The sequence below is a fragment of the Bubalus bubalis genome, chromosome 17 (assembly GCF_019923935.1).
Source record: "Bubalus bubalis isolate 160015118507 breed Murrah chromosome 17, NDDB_SH_1, whole genome shotgun sequence".
In the NCBI taxonomy this organism is placed as follows: domain Eukaryota; kingdom Metazoa; phylum Chordata; class Mammalia; order Artiodactyla; family Bovidae; genus Bubalus; species Bubalus bubalis.
In genome coordinates this window covers 21,787,267-21,812,868 of record NC_059173.1, presented here as the reverse complement: position 1 = coordinate 21,812,868, position 25,602 = coordinate 21,787,267, and the positions used below count along the sequence as shown (strand labels likewise).

At 52.7% G+C, this 25,602-nt stretch overlaps 1 protein-coding gene and 1 non-coding gene across 4 annotated transcripts in view; one reads left to right on the top strand and one right to left on the bottom strand.

Moving 5' to 3' along the window:
- DHX37 (DEAH-box helicase 37) overlaps positions 1-22,461 on the top strand; it is a 31,105-nt gene extending 8,644 nt beyond the window's left edge. Inside the window, exons 5-27 of one of the 3 annotated variants that reach the window (XM_006050000.4) lie at positions 2,309-2,457; positions 3,300-3,392; positions 4,573-4,669; positions 5,561-5,674; positions 8,863-8,964; positions 9,149-9,263; positions 9,868-9,963; positions 10,168-10,250; positions 11,070-11,217; positions 11,677-11,753; positions 12,079-12,311; positions 14,129-14,240; positions 15,709-15,815; positions 15,906-16,094; positions 16,555-16,679; positions 16,774-16,890; positions 18,135-18,307; positions 19,253-19,367; positions 19,491-19,628; positions 19,826-19,920; positions 20,014-20,087; positions 21,712-21,809; positions 21,965-22,461. In XM_006050000.4, the coding sequence (XP_006050062.3) occupies positions 2,309-2,457; positions 3,300-3,392; positions 4,573-4,669; positions 5,561-5,674; positions 8,863-8,964; positions 9,149-9,263; positions 9,868-9,963; positions 10,168-10,250; positions 11,070-11,217; positions 11,677-11,753; positions 12,079-12,311; positions 14,129-14,240; positions 15,709-15,815; positions 15,906-16,094; positions 16,555-16,679; positions 16,774-16,890; positions 18,135-18,307; positions 19,253-19,367; positions 19,491-19,628; positions 19,826-19,920; positions 20,014-20,087; positions 21,712-21,809; positions 21,965-22,050 (2,736 nt within the window). In that variant the 3' untranslated portion in view covers positions 22,051-22,461. Of the gene's footprint in view, positions 1-2,308; positions 2,458-3,299; positions 3,393-4,572; positions 4,670-5,560; positions 5,675-8,814; positions 8,965-9,148; positions 9,264-9,867; positions 9,964-10,167; positions 10,251-11,069; positions 11,218-11,676; positions 11,754-12,078; positions 12,312-14,128; positions 14,241-15,708; positions 15,816-15,905; positions 16,095-16,554; positions 16,680-16,773; positions 16,891-18,134; positions 18,308-19,252; positions 19,368-19,490; positions 19,629-19,811; positions 19,921-20,013; positions 20,088-21,711; positions 21,810-21,964 lie in introns of all 3 variants that reach the window. The other 2 variants (XM_044930290.2, XR_006545582.2) reach the window with 2 other exon arrangements.
- Positions 8,498-8,570, bottom strand: TRNAR-UCU. The gene has a single exon. It is a non-coding gene; the product is annotated as a tRNA-Arg (tRNA).
- Positions 22,462-25,602: the final 3,141 nt, after the last annotated feature.

The following is a 25,602-nucleotide window of genomic DNA, read 5'->3' as shown; positions in this document are numbered from 1 at the left end:
TTTGAGGTTGGTGATGCCTCAGGGTTTGGCCCATTGTAGATGGTGGTTACTCCGTCCACCCGCCAGCCCAGGAAGTAGAGCAGTCTACAGCCTCTGGAGCTTTCAGTCCAGCAGACGAGACCAAGATAGACAACACAGTGTCACACAAGGGGAGGGACAAGAGCCACAGAGGGGAAGATCGGGTACCATGAAGGGGCAGTGCGGGAGTACATAGGCTCATCAGGGAAAGTATCTTCTGAGATAAGAGCTCGGTGACCAGCTGAGAACAGGGGGGCCATCCCATACTGAGAACTGCCTAAGCAAAGGCCCTGAGGCAGAGGGCTCATGGGTCTCAGAGTAGCAGTTTCAAACCACAGATTAGATTGTGGAAACATGTGGGCTGTGACCAGCTTTTTTTTTTTTTAATGGAAAAGAATAGAAAATAGTCACTGTTCGATACGAAAAGTAGTAGTTTACTGAGAGGGCTTCCCAGGTGGTGCTAGTGGTAAAGAACCCACCTGCCAATGCAGGAAATGTAAAAGACGCAAGTTTGATCCCTGGATCGGAGAGATCCCCTGAAGGAAGGCACAGCAACCCACTCCAGTATTCTTGCCTGGAGAATCCCTGGACAGAGGAGCCTGGTGGGCTACAGTCCATAGGGTCGCAAGGAGTTGGACACAACTGAAGCAACTTAACGTACACAGTTTAATGAGATTGCAATTCCGGTCACAGGTACATTTGTATGCTTATATATGTTAGGTAGTTAGAATAGGAAAAAGGAGTCCAGAATGGCGGTGGCAAAAAGACAAGGAAGGGAAAAGCCCATGAAAATAGAACAAAGGAAGGTCCGAGGACCAGAGTGAAGACCTCAGGTAAAACAAATGGCACTTCTGGCTAGCCCAGTTTACATAGGGCAGGCCCAGAGGGAGGAGGAAAACACATATAAAAAGAAGAGCCAAAATTGGGCTGGGGGCCTCTCTTCTCTTCTTGTCTTTTGGGTTGCATGCCCTCACGCCTTGAGGATGTATTTTTCTTTACTTTCTGAATAAAACTGAGCTGTAACACTGGTCCATCCAAGGGCTTTTGACCCTGGTCCGTCCAAGGGCTTCAAATTTTTGCTGCAATAAGACAGAATCGAGGAAATTACAAATTCCCTGGACACATATAAAGAATTAGGGTGGGCTCACTGCTGTAACAGACTTTGAAGTGCCACTGGCTTCACGCCACAAAGGTTTCCTTGTAGGTGATGTCAGAGCCTGATGCTATCCACTGGCAAGTGAGAGGTATGGGATTCTGGTCCACACACTGATTCAGCGACCCAGGCTCCACCATCCAGGGTCCCTGGTGCCCCCCGGGGTTCCTCCCTTGGCCTTTCGCTGTGGTTTTTCCACAAGTGTATTCCTGAGCCTAGGTTTGTAAGTGGCCTTGTATCATATATGTTTTCCTGCGCTTTGTTTTTTTGTTAATCAGCATTACGTTCCTGGGATTTACTTATCTGTGAAGATGTATGTCACTGAGGTCCATTTGGTTTGGTTTCGGTTTTGAAACTGCTATAGAGTATTCCTCTACTTGAATAGAGCTCGGTTTAAGTAGTCATCTCCGGCTGGACATTTGAGATGTTCTTGCTTTTTGCTCCCATCTTCTCTGCTGCTTTACATTTTCTTGTCCTTTTCTCGTCATCACAGATACAAAACTTTGGGGGACAGGGTTTGCAAACTGGAGGTCACAGCCATCACGGGGTCATGAGATGGCCAGTGCTGCTTTTTTTAACCAATAGAAGTAGAGAACAGAAGTTTTAAAATTAGGCATGCTTCACACATAATCAGAGCAAGCAGGGGTTCACAAAACCCCTCCCTCACTATGTAATACTTGTGTGTGCATGTGCATACACTCATGTGTGAGTACCTAGCAGAATCACACCTAGGATGTGATGCTGTGTCTCACATCCTGAATTTTGGTAAAATTAGCACCCGGTTGTTTGCTGAATTGACTCTTCCATAAGTGTGAACTCCCCCCAGCAGCAGCGGAGGGTTCTTGTGCCGCACAGGGGCTTCTCTGCACCAGGCTGACCCTTTGGATGCCGGGTGTGACATTCCGAAGGACCCAACCCATGTCTCTGGCCCCCTCCCCAGCCGTCAAGGCTTGCATCCTCCAGAGGGGCCCACCTGTTCCCCCTTGACTGGGTGCCAGCTTCTGCCTTTGTAGGAACCACATCACCTGTATAATCTTGCTTTGAGCAAAGACCCCTCATCCCGTCTGCCCTTCTGCAGCAGCTGCAACCCCCCTCTACCCCCCATTCCCTGAGTTCTGACTTCCTCTCTCTCACCAGGAAGAGCGGCTGAAGCTCCCGATTCTCTCTGAAGAACAAGTGATCATGGAGGCAGTGGCTGAGCACCCTATCGTCATCATATGTGGTGAGACCGGCAGCGGGAAGACCACCCAGGTGCCGCAGTTTCTCTACGAAGCAGGCTACAGCAGGTGGGGGCTGGCCACAGGGTCCCCCGCAGGTCTCTCAGCTGACAGTGGACGTGGTTCCCCGAAGTTGTTAGGAGCACGGGCTCCTGGAGATCTGATTCCAGTTCTGTGGTTGACATGCTGTATGACTTGGGGCAAGCTCCTTAAGCTCTCTGGGCCTCAGTTGCCTCAGCTGTGAGATGGGGGCCCATCATTGCTACCTACTTCACAGGGTTGTTATGTAGATGAAATGACTGGATTTGTGTAAAACACTTAGATCAGTTCCTAGTGGGAGCGGCGGTGTGTCGTCTCCTGTTAGCCCTTTTGACCCGTGTATGTTGAGGTCCCCAAGACCGCCCCCAAGTTCAGCAATTTTCTTGGAAGACTCCAGGTCCTACAGTGAAGGACACAATGTTCCATCAGCAAAGGAGGAAGGCACGTGGGGTGAAGTCTGGGGGAACCAGGCGCAGCCTCCCAGAGCCCTCTCCTGGGCGGTCACACAGGACATGCTTCATTCCCCCAGCAATGAGTTGTGATAACACGTATGACTGTCCTCTACCAGGATGCCTGTAGACACTCAACGCCCAGGGTTCTTCGTTGGGGGTTGGTCACGTGGGCACTCTCTGCCTGGTACCTGCCAAATTCTAGGCTCCCTGAAGGAAAGCAGTTGTCAGCATGAACCGTGTAGTTTGTACAGACAGTCCAGGCCCAGGGAGCCCCTTTTATCCATCAGGGAGAGGTGGGAGCCCCCCTGAAATCCAGGATCCCAGACACCAGCCAGGGACATTTGTAGGGACAGCAGCCTCGGGCCTGCTGGCTCAGCTCCTTCCTGCCTGAAATTCAGCCCTGCCTTCTCCCCCTCACAGCGACAACAGCATCATCGGCGTCACGGAGCCCCGCCGAGTGGCCGCCGTGGCCATGTCCCAGCGAGTAGCCAAGGAGATGAATCTGTCGCCACGGTGAGTGCTCTGCTTCATGGGGGAGGGTTGAAGGTAGCCCTCCAGGCCCACCGAGCTGAGCCATGACACACGCCCTCGTTCACCCTGGAGGCTGTTCACAGATGTCAGTATCTTTCCTATGCCATTTCATTGCATATCTTGACATTTATAGTATACACAAAGCTGCCCCCACTTTCTTTCATCCTCTCTATTTAACTCGTTAGTGTTAAGTTTCCAACCACATGCAAAAGTGGAAAGACTAGTATAACGAGCCCCCATGTACCCGAGACCCGGTTTCAGGAATTGTCACCTCATGACCAGCTCTGTTTCATCTGTGCCCCATGCTCTCCCTCAGTTCTTGGGGAGCAAGTTTCAGATGTCTTATCATCTCAGCCTCAATATTTCATCGTGTAGGTCTGAAAGATCAAGACTCTGTTTGGGGGATTTTTGTTTGTTTTTGGCTGCCCCTCGTAGCTTGGGGATCTTAGTTTCCCAAATGAGGACTGAACCTGGGCCTCTGCAGTGGAAGCTCGGAGTCCTAAACACTGGACCACCAGGGTGCCTGTTGCTCAGTCTTGTCTGACTCTTTGCGACCTCATGGACTGTAGCCCACCAGTCTCCTCTGTCCATGGGGATTCTCCAGGCAAGAATACTGGAATGGGTTGCCATGCCCTCCTCCAGGGGATCTTCCTAACCCAGGGACTGAACCTGGGTCTCCTGCATTGCAGGTGGACTCTTTACCGTCTGAGCCACCAGGGAAGCCCTAGGACCACCAGGAAATTCCCTGTAACTTTTTTTTTTAAAGACAACTATAAACATAATTGTAGTACTATAACCATCACTAAAAAGTATGTCCTAACTTCTGAGTGTGTTCCTTCTGTGTTCCCATTTCCTGGGTTGCCTCCTGAAAAGTGTTTAGAGTTGATTGTTTACATCAGGCTCCAGCCAAGATCTGTGTGCATGTGTGATTAATATGCTCTGGACTTGTCTGTGAGCTCCCCTCAGCCCTCACACTGGAGGCCAGGGTCCTAGAGAGGGAGGCAGAGTGGCCCAGTGTCTGGGCCTTGGTAGGTGAGCTGGTGGGCCCTACCCTTAGCCGCCTGCCTAGAGGGACCAGGCCTGCTCTGCTGGTCTCCTTGGAGTAGCCACCACCCCGAGCAGCTGCAGCTCTAGGGGACTGATCCGGAGCTTGTGCCTGCAGGGTCGTCTCCTACCAGATCCGATATGAAGGAAACGTGACCGAAGAGACCAGAATCAAGTTCATGACTGATGGGGTCTTGCTCAAGGAAATCCAGAAGGTTGGTTGCTTTTCTCATGTCACAGAACAAGGCTGCTAAGCGTAAGGGTGGGAAGCTAGGATGTCACCCAGGGTGTGAGCAGCCAGCATGACAAATTTTGGCAAAGCACTGCATTTACTGTTGTGTTGCTGTGTGACCTTGAATAAGTTACTTAACCTCTCTGGGCCTTGGTTTCTTGATCTGCAAGCTGGTACTTTCCTCCTAATTGCTTTAAATCATGTGAAGCATGAAGACACTTTAGCAGAACACCTAATAGGTGTTCATTACATGTGAGCTTGTATGTTTGTTGCAGTTTGGTTCACAGACTTTATGCATTAGCCAAAAGCACACTACTACCCACTGGCTGTCTGAGGTTCCCCTAGGCAGGGGTCTCTGGGGAGGGCAGAGGTGACTCCTGCCTCCTCTGCCTCGAGGCCAGCCAAGATCACTGTGAAGGCGGCTGTGAGTGTGTTTTGGGGTCTGATGGCCCCTGTCTGTGTGGCGTGTGCTGCCCTGTTTCCCCTGGTCCCCACCCAACATCCCCTGGTCCCTGTTTCCTGCCTGCCTCCCTACCACCCGCATTGGTAGCTCGGCTCTAATAGATCACAGCTGCCTTTTCTCTAGCAGTTTCTCTGCCAGGCCCCAGGCTCTGTGTTGTCTGCTTTACAAACAGTAATTGTCATCGAAACTTCTCCATGACCCCTTGAGATGGGTCCTCTTGTCCCATTTTACAGATGAAGAAATAGGCCTGGGGTCATAGGCGACGACCCCCTGCAGGCCAAGTGCTCTTGAATCCATGCCAGCTACCAAAGGGGTTCATTGAGTGGGTGCTTTGGGAGGCACACTCATCCTGGGGTGCTCCAGCCCAGGTGGCCGTCCTCATCCCTGGACCTCCTCCCCACTCCTCCCTAGGACTTCCTGCTGCTGAAGTACAAGGTGGTGATCATCGACGAGGCCCACGAGAGGAGCGTGTACACTGACATCCTCATCGGCCTCCTGTCCCGCATCGTGTGTCTCCGGGAGAAGGTAGGCAGGAGGTGCCGGGGGACCCCGAGGCCCACTCAGCCCACGCCCATCCACACCCGGACTGCTGCCGTGAGAGGGTCTCCTAGAACAGCCTCCTCCAGGCCAGGAGCCGGGGCTCTGGGTCTTGGTATAAACAGATTCCAACCCTAGGTTCAGCCTCCTCGTCATCTGTTACTTTTCCCTCTGTCAGAGCAAGAGGCTCAAGCAAAGAGTTCATGGTGGGCCAGGCGACACTGTGGGCTTCCTGACTGGCTGAGTGGTAAAGAACCCACTTGCCAGTGCAGGAGATGCAGGTTTGATCCCTGGGTCAGGATGATCCTTTGGAGAAAGAAATGGCAACCCACTCCAGTATTCAATGGACAGAGGAGCCTGGCGGGCTATAGTCCATGGGGCTACAAAGAGCTGGACATGATTGAGCATGCATGCACTTAGCCAGACCCCATTGCATCTGGCTTTAAGACACCAGCCAGGTCTTTGAAATCCACAGAACTGGTGGGGCCAGCCACCAAGCCCATATACTCCATGTGCTGTGAGACACCCTGCGCCCAGCTTGGGGTCAATTTTTCCCTCCACCTGCCCCATCCCTCGATTGGGCAGGGATGGTCGTCAAAGGGATGCTGTGCTAGGATGGGGTGCCATGGAACAGTTCCCACCAGTCCCACTGAGAAGTTGATGCTTTTTTATACCCCCTTCTTAGATGACGAGGCTGCTGTCCCTACAAATGTCCCTGGCTGGTATCTGGGATCCTGGATTTCAGGGGGGCTCCCACCTCTCCCTGATGGATAAAAGGGGCTCCCTGGGCCTGGACTGTCTGTACAAACTACACAGTTCATGCTGACAACTGCTTTCCTTCAGGGAGTCTAGAATTTGGCAGGTACCAGGCAGAGAGTGCCCACGTGACCAACCCCCAACGAAGAACCCTGGGCGCTGAGTGTCTACAGGCATCCTGGTAGAGGACAGTCATACGTGTTATCACAACTCATTGCTGGGGGAATGAAGCATGTCCTGTGTGACCGCCCAGGAGAGGGCTCTGGAAGGCTGCGCCTGGTTCCCCCAGACTTCACCCCACGTGCCTTCCTCCTTTGCTGATGTCATCAGACATCAGTTCTGTGTGTGCTGTGTGCCAGGCACCGATCAGCTCTCAGTGAACAAAACAGGTTCCTGCCCTCATGGGGTTTCCATTTTAGTGAAGGCAGTTGGCAGTAAGCCACTCAGAAGCCTGTGAATTCCCGGTGGACAAAACCAGGAAGAGGGAGCAAAATCAGGCAGAAGGTAGAGGGTTGGTAGTGTGATGAGACTCACAGAGAGTGTGGCCTTTGAGTAGGGGGTTGGAGGAAGGGAAGGAGTGAGAAGCAGCTGCTGAGAGGAGGAGATTATAAATGTCAAGAAAAGCAGGTGCAAAGGCCCTGGGGCAGGTGTAGGGCTTGTGTCGGGTTTTCATTTGGGGGTTTTTTTGTTAACTTTATGTAATTGATGCATTTAATGTGTGCAATTCAGTGGGTTTAGCATATTCAGAGTTATATGCCATCACTGCAGTCAACTTTAAAATATTTTCATCACCCTGAAAAGAAACCTGTTAGCTATCTCCATGGTCCTCCCCCACTCTCCCATCTCAAGGTATCCATAGTCTATTTCCCATCTCTGTGGATTTATCTATTCCATATGTTTCACATAAATGAAATCACACAGTATGTGTGTTTTTTTTTAATTTATTTATTTGGCTGCGCCAGGTCATAGTTGTGGCATGCAAGATCTCTGATCTTGGTTGCCGTGTGCAGGATCCAGTTCTCTGATCAGGGTCCAAACCCAGACCCCCTGCATTGGGAGCAGAGTCTTGGCCACTGGACCACCAGGGCGGTCCCAGCATGTGGCCTTCTGTGGTTGGCTTCTTTCACTTAGCACGTTTTCAGAGTTTATCCCCATTGTCACGTGTGTCAGTGCTTCATTCCTTTTTATGGCCGAATCATCATCTATTGTGTGGCTGGACCACATTTCATATACCCATTCATCTACCGTTGGAGACTTGGGCTCTTCCCACTTTCCATCTCTTGTGAATGTCTGTCTAAGGGCCGTGTTTCCTTTCTCTTGGGCCTGTCCCAGGGGCAGGGTTGCTGGGTCCCACAGGGGCTCCTCATGTAATCATCTGAGCCACTCCAGACTGGCTTCTGCAGTGGTCACGCCTCCCGTGTTCTCGCCCACAGTGTACAGGCTGCCTTCCACATCCTCACCCACACTTGACATTTTGCATGTTTTTAGTCCTCAACCATTCTAGCAGCATCTCACTGTGGTTTTGATTTGTGCGTTGAGGATGGTCAGGCAGCTGAGGGTGGCAAAGCGGAGCGAGTGAGGTGGGAAGAACAGGAGACGCATGGGGTCATAGAGGTGCATGCGGTGGGGCCAGACAGGGGAGGTTGTGTTGGGGAGGAGGCAGAACCTTTGGTCTGCACTGTGCCTCTCACCTTGGCTTTTGTTTACCAAAGACACTGAACTTCCGGGGTTTGCAGTTTACAAGCTTCAGGAGACAGCTTCCACGGGCTTGAGAGCAGAGCCCACCATGAAGGGCACAGCAGGTGCTGCTGAAAAGGCTGAAAACCAGGCACACCCACTGCACCCATCCCTGAGTCAGGCTGCGCCTCCTTGTCCATTTTGGGGACAGACAGACAGTCATGATGTCGGGCGGGGACTGACAGCAGCCATACCCACTGTTCCCGTGTGTGGGGTGGACCCCAAGCTCAGCCCTCCTGTCTCGCATAACGTCATCAGAGCTTACTCGGGAATCTTTTTTTTTAAGCCTTTGTTTTTTCCCCATGACACACTGCTTAGTTCCCCGACCAGGGATTGAACCCTGGTCCTCAGCAGTAGAAGTGCTGAGTCCTAACCACTGGACTGCCAGGGAAGTCCCTCATGGGGGGGAATCTTAAGGGCTCCTTTAACAGGCCACTACCATCCACTTCAACTTTTTCTTGGATCTTTGGCATCCAGAAGAGGGGCTGAGGAGCAGGTTTGTGGGGCTGGAGATGAGACCAGGAGGGCAGAAGTCTCCCCCGACCCTGCCGTCAGTTTTCCTGGCCCCAGGTGGCCGTGGGTCCCCGGTCTCTTGTTCCCCAGAGGGCAGAAGTCTCCCCTGACCCCACCGTCAGTGTTCCTGGCCCCGGGTGGCCGTGGGTCCCCGGTCTCTCGTTCCCCAGAGGCACCTACCGCTGAAGCTGCTCATCATGTCGGCCACGCTGCGAGTGGAGGACTTCACCCAGAACCAGCGGCTCTTCACCCAGCCACCCCCGGTCATCAAGGTACCATCCAGGCCAGGGTCTGAGGGCTGCCGGGGGAGGAGGGCCCCTCTGTCAGCCACAGCAGAGCTTGGGGTTGCCTGTGGGTTGGGATGGTAGCAGCCTTCATGGTCAGAGTTCAAGGAAGGGGGAGGGCTCAGGCCTGGCTCAGGTCATCCCCCACCCCCAACCCAGTGCCTCCCGGTAGGTCGAGTCCCGGCAGTTCCCGGTGACAGTGCACTTCAACAAGCGGACGCCACTGGAAGACTACAGTGGGGAGTGCTTCCGGAAGGTCTGCAAGATCCATCGCATGCTGCCCGCAGGTGAGACCCTGGCGGGGTGGGGCGAGGGGTCCTCCCCTTCCAGACCCGGAGGTGCAGGCAGTGGGGGCTCGGGGTAGCACTTGGCCTCTCTGTACCTCAGTGTCTGCAGTGGTCCCGGGGCACTCACTGCACCTGCCCTGCCTTGTTCTGCCCCAAGGATAGCGAGGCTTCAGGGACTAACCAGACAGTGGGGCTGTGAGTGCCTTTTGTCCCCACAGATACGGAGCAAGTGGACAGGTGTGTTTCACCTGAGTGTCCCTCCTGACCCCCGCCCTCACAGTTCTTGCCACATCCCCATGGCACATACTCTGGTAGTTCCATTTATCCATTTACCAGGTGATGGATACTTGGGTTGCGCCCACTTCCTGGGAGTAGACCTGCTTTCCCAGTGCTCATGTCCAGGGATTCAATGCCTGTTTCCATGGTATAGGTTTAGCTCCTCGTCCCAGCTCATCCCGTTGCTCGTGTGGGCCTCTGCAGCCTTGATTTGACCAGCGCTTCCTTGCGCCCCAGCTCTCAGATGAGGGCCTGGCACACGGTCATCACCAAGGCCACGTCTGCCACGTGAACAAGTGGGTCACGGCGGGTCTGGTTCTTCCTGCAGGCGGCATCCTGGTGTTCCTCACGGGGCAGGCGGAGGTGCACGCGCTGTGCCGCAGGCTGAGAAGAGCCTTCCCCCTCACCAGACACAGGCCCCCAGGTAACCCCAAGTGCAAGCCCATCACCGAAGAGGCTGGGGGCAGGCGGCCTGGCCTTTGAAGCCTCCCTAAAGGAGCCAGTCCCTTGCTTGCCCTCCCTTCCCTGTGAATGGTGATCAATGACCCTGGACAGTGAATGATGGATCCTGCTTACCTGGCATGAGCCTGGAGATATCTTTCTTCCTAATTGGTTCATCTTTTCCCAGAAAAGGACGATCAAAGAGATTCAGTAGAAGAAACAAGGAGGTTTAAGAAGTCACGGGCACGGGCGAAGAAGGCCCAGGCCATGGTACGTAGAGGCCAGAAAAGGCAGCCCAGGCTCTGAAGCTGCCTTGTCCGCGTGGTAGGCACCAGCCCAGTGCACCTGCACAGATGTAAAGTTAATTAAAACTACATAAGGGCGTTCCCTGGTGATTCAGTGGTTGGGATTCAGTATTTTAACTACTGAGAGCCTGGGTTCAATCCCTGATCAGGAAGCTAAGATCCTGCAATCCACACAGCATAGCCAGAAAAAACCCCAAATAAAATTAAGATTCAATTCCTTGGTCATTTTAGATACTTTTCGGGTGCCCAGTGGGCCCCCAGGGCTGCTGGTGACCTTGTTGGGCAGCAGGGATCTAGAACCTTCTTGCTGAAGAGAGAGTGGTTGGCTGGTACCGCTTCAGGGGCTGGAGGGTGGGCTGGGATTTCACATTCCAGGCTCCCTATGCTGGGGGCTGGGAGGAAGCTTCTGGAAGGCCCAGCCCTGGGGCCTTGAGCAGGGCCTGCAGAAATGCCCAGGATGGGTGGGACAGAGAAAGCAGCCCTTGGGGTTTGCTGGAGAGCTGGGGGTGGGCGGGCCGGGCACTGGGGGCTTTCACCCCCAGGGCATTTGCACGACTTCACTATTGCTTCTACACCGTGCTAGGCAGCGGTCTCAGGGCTTCACGTGTGTTAGCTCTGCATCCTCAGGGCAGCCCTGCAAGCAGTCCTGTGACCACCCCTGACTCCCAGATGACACTGAGGCAGGGGTAGTATGTGACCAGCCTGGGGTCATGTGGCCTCGGACTCTGCTCGCGACACCAATCTCCACCTGCAGCCCTCTATACTGATGTCTTGTTTACCATAGACGCTGCCCCAGATCAGCTTGGACAGTTACTCGGTGCTGCCAGCGGGCGAAGGCGATGAGGATAGGGAGGCAGAAATGGACGACGAGGAGGAGGAGGCCCTGGGCTCCGACCTGGACCTGGACTTAGGGGACCACGGAGCGGACGGAGGTGGGACCTGGCAGGGACTCGGCTCACTGCCTGTTGAGCCCCAGGCCGCTGGTTCCTGCTGCACGGGCTGGGATCGAGCGAGGAATCATCCCTGGGGATGACCCGCAGGGGAGCTGGGGTTTCTGCCTGCTCCACCCTTTGCTGTCTCCTGAGCTCCTGAAACCACGGAGCACAGAGGAGGCCTTCAAATAGCTCTTGTGCTGGTTGTCATGGGGGCGACGCTCCCAGGCTTGGCTTTGCAGGCAGTCGGGGGTCAGAGGGGCTGAGATCAAGCCCTTAGGGATCCCCATGCAGGACTGGGGGCTTTCCCGAGGAGAGAATGCAGTGTGCCCACCCTCTCTGCCAGTGCCCGGGGTTGAGCCCTGGCAGTGGAGCTGCAGGGGAGCCTCTCTGGCAGAGCAGGCAGGGGTGCCAGTAGCTGGGGGCACAAGATACAGCCGACCTCTGCTGCCCCTGCAGGTGAGCAGCCAGATGCCTCGCTCCCCCTCCACGTGCTCCCTCTGTACTCGCTGCTGGCCCCGGAGAAGCAGGCGCAGGTAACCGGGTGGGCTCTGGGATGGATGCCCAGCAGGGGTTCCTAGGACGTTGAGATGGGGGCGGGTCAGGCCCTGGGTCACCTCCCCATCAGCTGTTAGATCAACACTCCAGGCTTTTGAAAGGGTCTTGGGGTCTCCTACTTGGAGAGCATGCCCACGTTCAGTTTGGGAGCAGTGGCTGTAGGCAAGGAGAGAACCTATCAACCTCGTCACCTCTGGGCCCTGCCCTTCCTGCTGACTTCCTCTGACCTCAGTCCCATGATTTCTTCCCTGACTGGCAAGACAGTGATCAGTTTTCTTGCTGCCACCCTCCCGTCCATCCTAGGTCTTCCAACCTCCCCCAGAGGGGACACGGCTCTGTGTCGTGGCCACCAACGTAGCCGAGACGTCCCTGACCATCCCAGGCATCAAGTACGTGGTAGACTGTGGAAAGGTCAAGAAGCGGCACTACGACCGTGTCACTGGCGTGTCCTCCTTCCGCGTCACCTGGGTCTCCCAGGCCTCAGCTGATCAGCGGGCAGGCCGCGCGGGCCGGACAGAGCCTGGCCACTGCTACAGGTGGGGCTCCCTGGCGCCCCCCAGTGTCCTTGGGCTACTGTGCAGTGGTCACCCACCCTCGTCCGGGGAAAGGGGGTCCCATGTCCCACTGGAGACTGTGTCCTTCCTTGGGGTTTACACACCCTTTCCTGTTGGCTTTCAGGCACTTGCATTATTCATTATTCCGCTACTGATAGCAGGCCCTGTGTTTATTAGCACCTTTGTTTTTATTTTATTAATAGCTTTATTGACATCAGATTCCCATGGCATAAAGCTCACCATTTTGAAATGTGCAATTCTGTGGATTTTAATATATTCAGAGTTGTACAACCATCACCATTATTAATTTTCTTTTTTAAAAAAGTGTATTTTTATTTATTTATTTATTTTGCTGTTCCGGGTCTTAGTTGTGGCGTGTCGGATGTAGTTCCCTGACCAGAGAATGAACCTGGGCCCCCTGTACTGGGAATGTGGAGCCTTAGGCACTGGACCACCAGAGAAGTCCCACTACTATTCACTTTCACATATTCTCATCACTGCAAAAGAAACCCAATACCCAGTAATCAGTTTCTCCCCACACCTCCCTACCATCCCCACCCCCCAGGATCTGGCAACCACTATCTCCTTCCTGCCTGTATGGATCTGATCATTCCGGACATTTCCTGTAAAGGAAATCAGACGGTATGTCACCTTTTGTATGTGACTTCTTTCACCCCACATCATGTTTTCAAGGTTCGTCCACAGCCTGTGTCAGTGCTTCGTTACTTTTAATGGCAGAACGACATTCTGTTGCACATTGGATGGCCCACATTTCCCATGCCTGTTCATCAGCTGATAGACACTTGGACTGCGTCCACATTTTGGCCCTTGTGAATGGTGCCGCTGTGAACACTCATGTACAAGTATTTGAATGTCTGTTTCCATGTCTCTCGGGTAAATACCTAGGGAGTAGAATCTCACAGTTATGTGGTGATTCTGACATTTTGAGGAACACGCCAGACTGTTTCCACAGCAGGCACCCCATTTTATATTCCCACCAGCAGTGTGTGAAGGTTCTAATTTCTCCACGTCTCTCCAATGCTTGCTATTTTCCACTTCATGAAAATGAAAGTACAAGGTGGTATCTCGCAGTGGTCTTGGTTTGCATTTCTCTAATGACAGTGAGCATCTTTTCACATGCTTATAGGCCATTTGTACGTGTTGTGTATTTTTCAGTCATGTTTGTGTTTTGATTGGTGAGTTGTAAGTATTCCCTGATGATCCTGATGTTAGATCCTTGTCAGAGGTATCATTGGCAGATAATTTTCTCCCAGTTTATGTGCTGGGTTTTTGGTTTTTTTTTTTCCAATAACTAACTACACCGTTCTTTTCAACCTTGCTTTAAAATACAAAAAAAAAAGAAAGAAAATTGAGAAACTATGCAAAGAAAAGTAGTAAGAAATAAAGTAGTTGAGTGCCATGTGCCAGGCACAGTTGTAAACACTCTGTGTGACACCTAAAGTACCTTCACTGGGGACTTCGCTGGTGGTTCAGTGGTGACACCACGCTCCCCGTGCAGGGGCCGCAGGTTCGATCCCTGCTCAGGGAACTAGGATCCCACATGTTGCACGCCGCAGCCAAATAAATGAATAATAATTTTAAATAATAAAGTATCTTTCCCAGTCTCGATGGGGTAGCTGCTGTGTTAGCCCATCTCACAGGTAAGGCAAGTGAGGCAGGAAGAGGGTACATACCTTGCCTAGTAAGGTGGTGGAGTCAAGATTCAACCCCAGGTAGTTTGGCTGAGTCTCTTTTTTTACTTCCTTTTTTTAAAATCTCTGATACTTCCCTCTGCTCAGACTCTACTCATCTGCAGTTTTCGGTGACTTTGAGAAGTACCCCCCTCCTGAAATCACCCGGAGGCCGGTGGAGGATTTGATCCTTCAGATGAAAGCTCTCAACATCGAAAAGGTCAGTTGTAGCCACAGCCCTGCCCTCATGCCACTGACCTGCCATTGTCCCAGGGTTCAGGCTGGTGTTTTGGGGCAGCCTGAGCCCCCTCATGGTCTGTTCCCCTTTCCCGGGCTGTTCCCCATTCCCTGTGGCCCTGAGAGCTGAGCCTTGTGGTGCTCACCCAGCCCCTCCCTGGTGGTCTCTTGTGAGACCCCCACCTTCCCAGTACTGTGCCTTCTGAGGAGAGGGCGGTCAGTGACCTTGCGGCTCAAGGGATGTTCTGCCCACTTGGTCCTCTAGGGGAAGGGTCACTCGCCTCTCCCCTGCTCCCAGAGGGGTGGTGTAGGCAGAGAAACCCCCTCCCCATCAGCTGTCACTCCCAAGCCTTCCTCCCTTAAGCCCCTGGCAACCATGAGTCTACTTTTTAATCTCTGTGGAATTTACATTTTGGACATTTCATAAAAATAGAATCCTTTGATACTTATTCTTTCTTATCTGACTTCTTTCAGTCAACGTTGTGGATTTTTGTTTGTTTGTTTTAGCCAATTTAAAATTCATTTATCAATCAATTCAGTTCACAGTAAGATAACATCATAAAAGAGAGGATCATGCTTTTCATTACATTAGTATGTTTGGGTTTTTTTTTTTCACTGTCAAAGAACCTGTTGATGGACATTTGGGTTGTTCTCACCTTTTGGCCCCTACAACTAATGCTGCCTTGAACATTTGTGTACAACTATTTATCTGAACACTGGTTTTGACTTGGTCACTCTTTCTAAGCAACCCTCAGGCGATCCCTGAGGCTGGTCACTCTCTGTTCCCTGATCATCTCATTGTCTGGGCACATTTTCTCCGTGAGACTGTTGATTCACGTGTATACTCACTGTTCATCTGGAATGAAAGCTCAGTGGGGCCAGAGCCCTTGTCTTGTTTTTATTATTTTTTTCATTTTGTTTTTATTGGCGTGTAGTTGCTTTACAGTGCTGTGTTTATTTCTGCTGTACAGCAAAGTGAATCAACTATATGTATATGTATCTCCCGTCTTGCTTGGATTTCCTTCCCATTTAGGTCACCACAGAGCACTGAGTAGAATTCCCTCCCTCTGCTATACAGTAGGTTTTTGTTAGTTAGCTATTTTATGCATAGTATCAGTAGTGTTTCCATGTCAATCCCAATATCCCAGTTCAGCCCTTGTCTTGTTTTATCAACCTCTGTCACCAGGAACAGCCCCTGGTGCACACGAAGTGCTCAGTACATGCTCTTGGGTAAGAGATGATGTGACTGAATGAACAAAGAGGGCCTTTGGAGTTCCCCTGGCACAGGGACTTTGAGTGTGCCCAGGCCCCCATGTCCCATGTTCTGAGCATGAGTGGTGCTTGGAGGGTAGGCAGTGGGAGCCCCATCCCCTTGCCAGACCTGCCCTCGCCCCCTCCTCCAGCCCTCCACTGCATTCACATGTCTCCCACCACGGCTCCCTGTGTCCTAGGTCATCAACTTCCCCTTTCCGACACCCCCCTCCATGGAGGCCCTCATGGCTGCTGAGGAGCTGCTGATTGCACTGGGTGCCCTGCAGGCTCCCCCAAAAACAGAAAGGTAGGGGAGGGACTTGAGGGAAGCAGGGAGCCCAGCTCCTGCCCCATTCTCGGCTCTGACCCCTCTCCGAGGTGACCCTCCATCCTCCAGGGTGAAGCAGCTGCAGAGGTCCCGGCTGAGCTGCCCCATCACCGAGCTGGGCAGGACCATGGCCACGTTCCCTGTGGCGCCACGCTATGCCAAGATGCTGGCGCTAAGCAGGCAACATGGCTGCCTGCCCTACGCCATCACCATTGTGGCCGCCATGACCGTCCGGGAGCTGTTCGAAGAGCTGGACAGGTTGGGGGCTGTGGGACGGGCATTCAGGGATCGGGGTGCGTGGGTTGGGGGAGCCCACCATGGGCTGAGCAATGCTGTGAAATCCAGCCTCCTGGGACATAACTGACTCAGTGAGTGGTCTTATATGAAATCTGCATTCTCCCTGCTCCCTGCCAGTGTTCCAGTCTTTACAGATCTCTGGGTTGGGGGGAAGGGGGTGTGTGGTTTGTTTTTTATTTTTGCCCTGCCACAAGGCTTGTAGGATCTTAGTTGCCTGACCAGGGATTGAACGAACCTGTGCCCCCTGCAGTGGAAACCTAGAGTCATAACCACTGGTCCTCCAGGGAGTTCCCAAGACCACGATCATGGTGATCAGAGACCCCACCAGGCATTTTCTGGGCCCGCTCTGAGTAACTGGCAGGTCCCCTGCCCCTATGGCCCAAGCATCAGGGCAAAAAGCCCAAGTGGCGTGTGCTCGTAGGCCAGCCGCCAGTGACGAGGAGCTCGCCAGACTGAAGGGCAAGCGGGCCCGCGTGGCTCAGATGAAGAGGATCTGGGCAGGGCAAGGAGCTTCTCTGAAGCTTGGAGACCTCATGGTACTGCTGGGTGAGTGCCCAACGTGGGCGTGGCCTGGGGGTGGTGGGGAGGGTGGGAGGGCGGGGTGGGGCAGCAAGCAAGCGCTCCCCTCCTCTTTGCACAGGCGCCGTGGGAGCCTGCGAGTACTCAGGCTGCTCACCCCAGTTCTGCGAGGCCAACGGACTGCGGTACAAGGCCATGATGGAGATCCGGCGCCTGCGGGGCCAGCTGACCACCGCAGGTACCCCCCACCCTCCGGCCTCCTCCCATCCTTGGGCAACACCCGGCAGAGAACTTGACCCTGTTGACATTCTGAGCAATGTCATCTACATATAGTCGGTTCTCCTTATGCATAGATTCAGTATTTGCGGATTCACATATTCAGTAAAATTTACTGTAGTGTGCGGCACTTCTGTGATCCTCTGAGGACACACACACGAGCAGGGCAGTGATACTGGACTGTCTCTCATCAGGTTGTCTGTCAATCTCATCTTTTCCTTGATGATGTCTCTCTCATTGCCCTCTGTCCCAGGTCTAGTGTGGACCAGCTGCTGGCTGCACCTGCCCAGTGGCCACATCCAGGGGTCTCTACTCTCAAGTAGGGTCCAATCCTGGTTTGTTTCTCCAGCAGTGGAAGGGGCCCCTCTTGTTGAAGTTGGGGAGCAGGTGGTGGTTCAGCCCTCCACTTTCCACCCCCCTTTAGTCTGAACAGTGAGGACCAGACCTGTTTGAAGCCACATCAGGGCCTGGCGTGGGTGGCAGATCTTTGTCCAGCCCAGGGATCTGCTTCCTTCCCCTTTTTTCCTTCTTTCTTTTTTAAGTTAAACAACTTGGGTTTCACTGAAGGTTTTCTAGAGAAGACAGATTTACATTGCAAACCTCATAACAGAAAGCCCTGGAATTCCCTGGCAGTCCAGCAGTTAGGACTTGGGGCTTCTGCTGCAAGGGGCACAGGTTCCATCCCTGGTCAGGGAACTAAGATCCACAAGCCCACTCTTCCCTCCTGCCTTCCTGGTCCTTCTTGTTTTCACCCTTCTGCTCCCTCGCATGCAAACAGCAAGGCCCAAAGCCCCATCTCCTCCCTGCTGCACAGTGGGCTTCAGATCCTTCTTATGTGGAAGGAGGAAGCCTCGCCCTGGGTCTCACGCCAGGGCCCTGCAGCACAGGGCACTCGGGAGAGATGGTCTGTCTCCACATTGTCCTCAGAGAGCATGGCTCGTGCACTGGGTCTCCTGGGTGGGTGTGCTCCCTGCCCCGAGGCTGACAGGGAGGCGAGTGCAGGCTGTCTCAGCATAGTCTGCTGCCCACAAGGAAACTGGGGTTTTGTCCCAAGGAAGGAGCAGACGTGTGAGCAGCTGTTTCTGTCCCACTGGGGGCCTTGTCTCCCGGCAACCTCTGTGCACAGGGGCCTAGATACACAAGTGGCTGAGGCCAGGCAGAGCCAGCCCCGGGCCCGGCTGTACTGACACCTGGCTCCCTTCTCAGTCAACACCATGTGCCCTGAGGCCGGGCTCTTCGTGGACCCTAAGATGCAGCCGCCTAACGAGAACCAGGTGACCTACCTGCGGCAGATTGTGACAGCCGGCCTGGGTGACCACCTGGCCCGCAAAGTCCAGAGCGAGGACCTGGTAGACGACAAGTGGAAGAACGCCTACAAGGTTTGCCACTGGCCCGGGAATGGCCAGCAGGGCAGTCGTGCCCAGGGCCCCTGCCCTGCTCATCCTCCCATCTGTCTCGTGTCCTAGCAGCCTGGGCACTTAAGACCCCTGGCTCTGGACAGTGTCAGGATGCCTGTGAGCAGCAGCTGGGGGGACCCTTGGCTCTGGGTGGGCCTCTCGTCCTTGGTCACTGGTCCCACCGTCCCTGGGAAAGTTCCCACCTAGGACCAAGGTAAAATGACAATGCAGCCGCTTCTCCCTTTGGGCGTGAGCTTCCCCCCAGCTTCATTGAACAGAGACAGAAAGCACATCCCATACTCGCCACTGTAAAATGTACAATTCAGAGGTTTCTGGTCTATTCACAGAGTTGTGTAACCATTACCATAGTTAATTTCTTTTTTTTTTTTTTTTTACCATAGTTAATTTCAAAACATTTTTATCACCCCAAAAAAGACACCCTGTACCCATCACTGTATCACTCCACATTTTCCCTGAATCTCCACACCCCCCCTTTTTTTTTTAATTTAAATTTATTTATTTTAATTGGAGGCTAATTACTTTACAATATTGTATTGGTTTTGCCATACATCAACATGAATCCACCACAGGTGTATCCACACCCCTTGAGTCTGCTTTCCGTCTACATGGATTTGCTGTTCTAACACGTTTCCCATGAATGGGATCCTGCCCTGTGTGGCCTTTCACACTGACTTTTTTAGCTCAGTCTCCCATTTTGGGCGGGTCATAACTGTGGCCTGTGTCTGTACCTCTCCCAGCAGGCTACCCGCTCCATCAGTGGACACACCCTGCTGGTATAGCCATTTGTCGTTTGATGGATGCTGTCCTGCTTTTCTGGCCGAGGATGTAACTGAATTCACAGGGGTCAGCCTCACTCGCTGCTCATGTATCTCCCAAACTCATACCCACCTACCATCTCTCTTGCAGACCCCCCTCCTCGACGACCCTGTCTTCATCCACCCCAGTTCTGTGCTCTTCAAGGAGCTCCCTGAGTTTGTGGTCTACCAGGAGATCGTGGAGACCACTAAGATGTACATGAAAGGTAGTGCAACTGGCTGGACCCTCACCTGACCCCCTTGCTCTGGTGAGCTGTGTCACCGGACCTGTGTGGGGAGAGCCCACAAGCCCCTTGCTGAGACCTCATCCCTATCTTCCGGGCCCCCAGGTGTATCGACCGTGGACATGCAGTGGATCCCGGTCCTGCTGCCTTCTTACTGCCAGTTTGACAAGCCCCTGGAGGAGCCGCCCCCCGCCTACTGCCCCGAGAAGGGCCGGATGCTGTGTCACCGGGCCAGCGTGTTCTGTGAGTCAGGGTGACTTCCCAGTGCCCTTGGGCTCCAGTGGACACGTGGTTCCCCATCCTGTGTGCCCTGGGAAGTGTCTGCGTCCTGGGCAGTGTCATCCCAGGCTGCAGGACCCTGCAGATGGGTGGGGATGGGACTGAGCGGAGAGCCATGGGGATCCATCGCGGCCCCTCGCTCACCAGCTCCTGTGCTCCAGATCGCGTTGGCTGGCCGCTCCCGGCTGTCCAGGTGGATTTTCCAGAAGGCCTTGACTGCTACAAACACTTTGCCCGGGTTCTGCTGGAGGGGCAGGTAGGCAGCCCAGCAACTCCCTTGGCCTCTTCCTTGGCACCATGGGCAGGATATGAGCCCTGGATTCCCCACCATCCTGTGATCTCTCCCCAGGTCTTCCCCAAGCTGGCCTCATACAAGGGCTGTTTGCTGTCCAGCCCCAGCACGATGCTGAAGACATGGGCCAGGTATGGGCTTCCCTGGGAGCATCGGAGCAGGCAGGTGGTGGTGGAGGAGCTGTGTCTTGGGGCTGCCATAACAGATCCCTACCCACTGAGGGGCTTAAAGCAGCAGACGTGTATTCTCTCATAATCCTGGAGGTTAGAAGTTCAAAGTTGGGATGTCAGCAGGGCTGTGCTCCCTCTGAAGGCTCCAGAGGAGGATCCTCCTGGCCTCTTCCCACCCCTCGTGGTTCCAGGCACTCCTTGGCCACCACATTCCTCTGGTCTCTCCCTCTCTCTTCCCATGGCTTTCCCTCGTCTCTGTGTCTTCTCAGGTTATCAGATCCAGGGTCCACTCTCTCCCATTTGACCTTGTTTTAATTACATCTGCAAAGACCTTCTTTCCAAATAAGGTTACATACTGAGGTTCTAGGCAGACATGGTCTTTGGGGGAGATACTAGCCAACCTGTTTGCTTCCCAGATGGCTCAGTGGTAAAGAATCTGCCTGCAATGCTGGAGACAGTCCCTGGGTCGGGAAGATTTCCTGGAGAGGGAAATGGCAACCCTCTTCAGTAATCTTGCCTGGAGAATCCCATGGGTAGAGGAACCCAGTGGGCTTCAGTTCATGGGGTTGCAGAGAGTCAGACACGACTTAATGACTAAACAAGTCAGCCTATTATAGAGCTGCCAGGTCTGAGCAGGAGGCACCCAGTACACCTGTGCCCCTGGGGGCTTCTGCCCACTGAGCATGAAGCCACCCCGATCCCACCCATCATCTTACTCCTGCCCTTCCTCCTGGTCTCTGCTTTTGCCTGCTCCTCTCTCAAGGCTTCCCTGGTGGCTCAGATGATAAAGAATCCGCCTGCAAAGCAGGAAACCTGGGTTTGATCCCTAGGTTGGGAAGATCCGTTGGAGAAGGGAATAGCAACCCACTCCAGCATTCTTGCCTGGAGAATCCCCATGGACAGAGGAGCCTGGCCAGCTGTAGTCCATGGGGTCGCAGTCAGACACGACTGAGCGACTAAGCACACACACTCCTGTCTTTTTCTTCTTTCTGCCCATGGACCAGTCCAAAGAAGCTGCCTCCTTCTTCCTGAGGCTGGCACCCCAGACCAGGCAAGGGGCCTGAGGCACACACACCTGCACCCCCCGGGGATTCAGGATGGGGCTGTTCCAGGAGCCCCTGCCTACTAGGTCATTCACCAGCACTTGGTTTTGAGCATCCACTCTGTGCCGGCGGTGTTCTCATGCTGGGATCGAGCCACGACCATGTCCTGTGCGATGTTCCAGTGCAGGGAGGTTGAACAACTAGTACAAGGGGCAGGTGGTGGCCCAGCCATGAAGGGACAGAGCAGGACATGGGAATGAGGCACCGGGCAGGGAAAGAAAAGGAAAGCCTGACTGAGTAGGTTCAGGGGAGGCAGGGCTGTGAGGGAGGCAGAGGTCTGGAGGAAGGTTCTAAATGGGATGAGCAGCAAGTACAGAAGCAGCCTGGGTGGGTGGATCAGAGGCAAGTGGTAGGAGGTGATGGAGTCTAGATCCTTTCATCCACCCGGCACCCCTAGTGAGATGGAGGGAAGGAGACCTCATGGGCAGGGCTGGCCTGGCAGTGGACTTCAAGATGCTCCATGTCCTGCATCCCATCCACAGGCTGCAGCCCAGGACAGAGAGCCTCCTGAGAGCCCTTGTTGCCAAGAAAGCCAACTGCCGAGATGCCTTGCTGGTGGCTTGGAGCAAAAACCCCAAATGTGAGCCTGATCAGGGCAGGTGTCCCACAGCAAGAGGGTTGGGGGGAAGATGGGATGGGGCCACCCAGGGGACCTGGGGCTGGTGGGAGGGTCTGCCCTGCAACTGGCGGGCAGGCACAGAGCCACTCTGACCGCCCTCCCTCTCTTCTCTGCAGACCTGCTGACTGAGTACCTTGAGTGGCTCCCACAGGCCGTGCACGCTGATGTTGAGAAAGCCTGGCCACCCACCCGTGACCACTGATGCGTGCAGGCCAAGGGGGCCTGGCAGCCATCAGGGTCCACTGTGGCCGCCCTGAATCCAGACTGCACCCAGGAAACAGGTGGAGCCCTGGGACACCCTCTTGGCTCAATCCTGGGCACAACTTGCTGCCATCCTGGGCAGTCCAACCCAGGGTGACTTTTTTAACTGTTTATTACAAAATGGATAATGGTTTTATCTCCCACGCTGGTCCCGTTTTAAACATGCTCTGTGGACTACATTAGTCCCTTGTAGAGCAGCAGGGCTCTTTGTTCCCTGCCGGTATGGTGCAAGCCCCTCCCCTGCCGCAGCCAGGGAGGGCCCCCAGGGCTCCAGCTGGCTCCTGTGGAGCTGGCGGGGTCAGCTCCCCGCCGTCTACATTGCTGTGTAATAAATCCTAACTGACAACAGCTATATACTGAATCTAGTGAGTTCTTTTGGTGAATCTCCAAATTGGTGGGGGCGGGGGGGAGGGGCCTGGGAACATCCTGCCTGCGCGTGCTTATACACTCAACACATGCATGCACACATGTGGAAACTAGTCTGGGTAAATGCTCACAAACGTCTTAGTGGTGATACAGGGCACAGTGAGCCTATAGAAGTTGATCATTTTTCTTTTACTTAGGTTTTTGCCCTGAATCAACTTGCACTAATAGAAACACATAAATTCGGGAATTTCCTGGTGGTTCAGTGGTTAGCACTCTGCACTTTCACTGCTGGGCCCCAGGTTTGATCTCTGGTCAGGGAACTAAGATCCTGCAAGACTTGCAGTGCAGCCAAAAAATAAACACATACATTCCATAATATATATACATAAGACAAAACAACCAAGATACATGGGGGTTAATATTTCCAAAGCTATTCACTTTCTCCACAGCATGGCCCTGCTAAGTCACTTCAGTCGTGTCCGACTCTGTACGACCCCACAGATGGCAGCCCACCAGGCTCCGCCGTCCCTGGGATTCTCCAGGCAAGAACACTGGAGTGGGTTGCCATTTCCTTCTGCAGTGCATGAAAGTGAAAAGTGAAAGTGAAGTCGCTCAGTCATGTCTGACTCTTCGCGACCCCATGGACTGCAGCCTACCAGGCTCCTCCATCCATGGGATTTTCCAGGCAAGAGTACCGGAGTGGGGTGCCACTGCCTTCTCCGAGCATGGCCCTAGTGTTCCCCAACCAGGAGGTCTCTACTCCTCTGCCCACATCTAAGCCATCTGCCAGGTCTGTCTCTTGGTTCACTTCCAGGATCTGCCCCTTGCTCTCTCCACTTCCACTACTGGGCCACCCCCACCTCCACTGCCAGGATGCCACCACCAGCTCCCACTTGGCCGTGGCAGTGGCTTCCTGGCTGGTCTCAGGTCCCCTCTGCCCAACTATGATCAATTTTCCACATGGCAGCCAGAGGGAGCCATTTAAAACATATCACATTCTTCCCCTGCAACAGGTCTTTCAGTGTGTTGGAAGAGTCAACCCTCTTCTGTTGTTTAGTCGCTCAGCTGTGTCCAAGTCTCTGTGACCCAATGGGTCACAGACATGCCAGACTTCCCCTGTCTTTCACCATCTCCTGGAGCTTGCTCAAACTCATGTCCATCGAGTAGGTGATGCCATCAACCATCTCATCCTCTGTCGTCCCCTTCTCCTCCTGCCCTCAATCTTTCCCAGCATCAGGGTCTTTTCCAATGAGTCAGTTCTTCGTATCAGGTGGCCAAAGTATTGGAGTTTCAGCTTCAGCATCAGTCCTTCCAAAGTATACTCAGGACTGATTTCCTTTGAAATCGACTGGTTTGATCTTGCAGTCCAAGGGACTCTCAAGAGTCTTCTCCAACACTACAGTTTGAAAACATCAATTCTTTGGCACTCAGCCTTCTTTATGGTCCAACTTTCACATTCATACATGACTACTGGAAAAACTAGAGCTTTGACTATATGGATATCTCCACTTTGTAATATGCTGTCTAGGTTTGTCATAGCTTTCCTTCCGAGGAACAAGTGTTTTAATTTCATGACTACTGTCACCATTCACGGTGATTTTGGAGCCCAAGAAAATAAAGTCTGTCACTGTTTCCATTGTTTCCGCATCTATTTGCCATGAAGTGATGGGACCAGATGCCATGATCTTTGTTTTATTGAATGTTGAGTTTTAAGCCAGCTTTCCACTCTCCTCTTTCACCTTCATCATGAGGCTCTTTAGTTCCTCTTTGCTCTCTGTCATAAGGGTAATGTCATCTACATATCAGGTTATTGATATTTCTCCCGACAGTCTTGATTCCAGCTTGTGCTTTATCCAGGCCAGCATTTCTCATGATGTATTCTGCATACAAGTTAAATAAGCAGGATGACAATATGCAGCCCTGACGTACTCCTTTCCCAATTTGGAAACAGTCTGTTATTCCATGTCTAGTTGTAATTGTTGCTTCCTGACCTGCATACAGATTTCTCAAGAGGCAGGTAAAGTGGTCTGGTATTCCCATCTCGAAGAATTTTCCACAGTTTGTTGTGACCCATACAGTCAAAGGGTTTAACATAGTCAATGAAGCAGAAGTAGATGTTTTTCTGGAGTTCTCTTGCTTTCTCTATGATGCAACTGATGTTGGCAATTTGATCTCTGGTTCCTCTGCCTTTACAAGTTCTCTGTTCATATACTGTTGAAGCCTAGCTTGGAGGATTTTGAACATGACCTTGCTAGCATGTGAAATGAGTGCAATTATGCGATAGTTTGAACATTCTTTGGCATTGCCCTTCTTTGGGATCGAAATGAAAAATGACCTTTTCCAGTTCTGTGGCCACTGCTGAGTTTTCCAAATTTGTTGGCATATTGAGTGCAACATTTTAACAGCATCATCTTTTAGGACTTGAAATAGCTCAGCTGGAATTCCATCACCTCCACTAGCTTTGTTTGTAGTGATGCTTCCTAAGGCCCATTTGACTTATCACTCCAGGATGTCTGACTCTAAGTGAATGATCATACCATCGTGGTGATCTGGGTCATTAAGATCTTTTTTGTTTAGTTCTGTGTATTCTTGCCACCTCTTCTTAATCTCTTCTGTTTCTACTAGGTCCATACCATTTCTATCCTTTATTGTGCCTATCTTTGCATGAAATGTTCCCTTGGTATCTCTAACTTTCTTGTCCTTGGAGAAGGAAATGACAACCCATTCCAGTATTCTCGTCTTTCCCATTCTGTTGTTTTCCTCTATTTCTTTGCATTGTTCACTTAGGAAGGCTTTCTTATCTCTCCTTGCTATTCTTTGAAACTCTGCATTCAGATGGCTATATCTTTTCTTTTCTCCTTTGCCTTTCACTTCTCTTCTTTTCTCAGCTATTTGTAAGGCCCCATCAGACAGCCAATTTGCCTTTTTGCATTTCTATTTCTTGGGGATTGTTTTGATCACTGCCTCCTGTGCAATGTTATGAACCTCTGTCTATGGTTCTTCAGCCACTCTATCAGAGCTAATCCCTTGAAACTATTTGTCAATTCCACTGTGACAAATAGTGGATGATTATTATATCTATTACTGTGGGCAAGGATCCTTAGAAGAAATGGAGTAGGCCTCATAA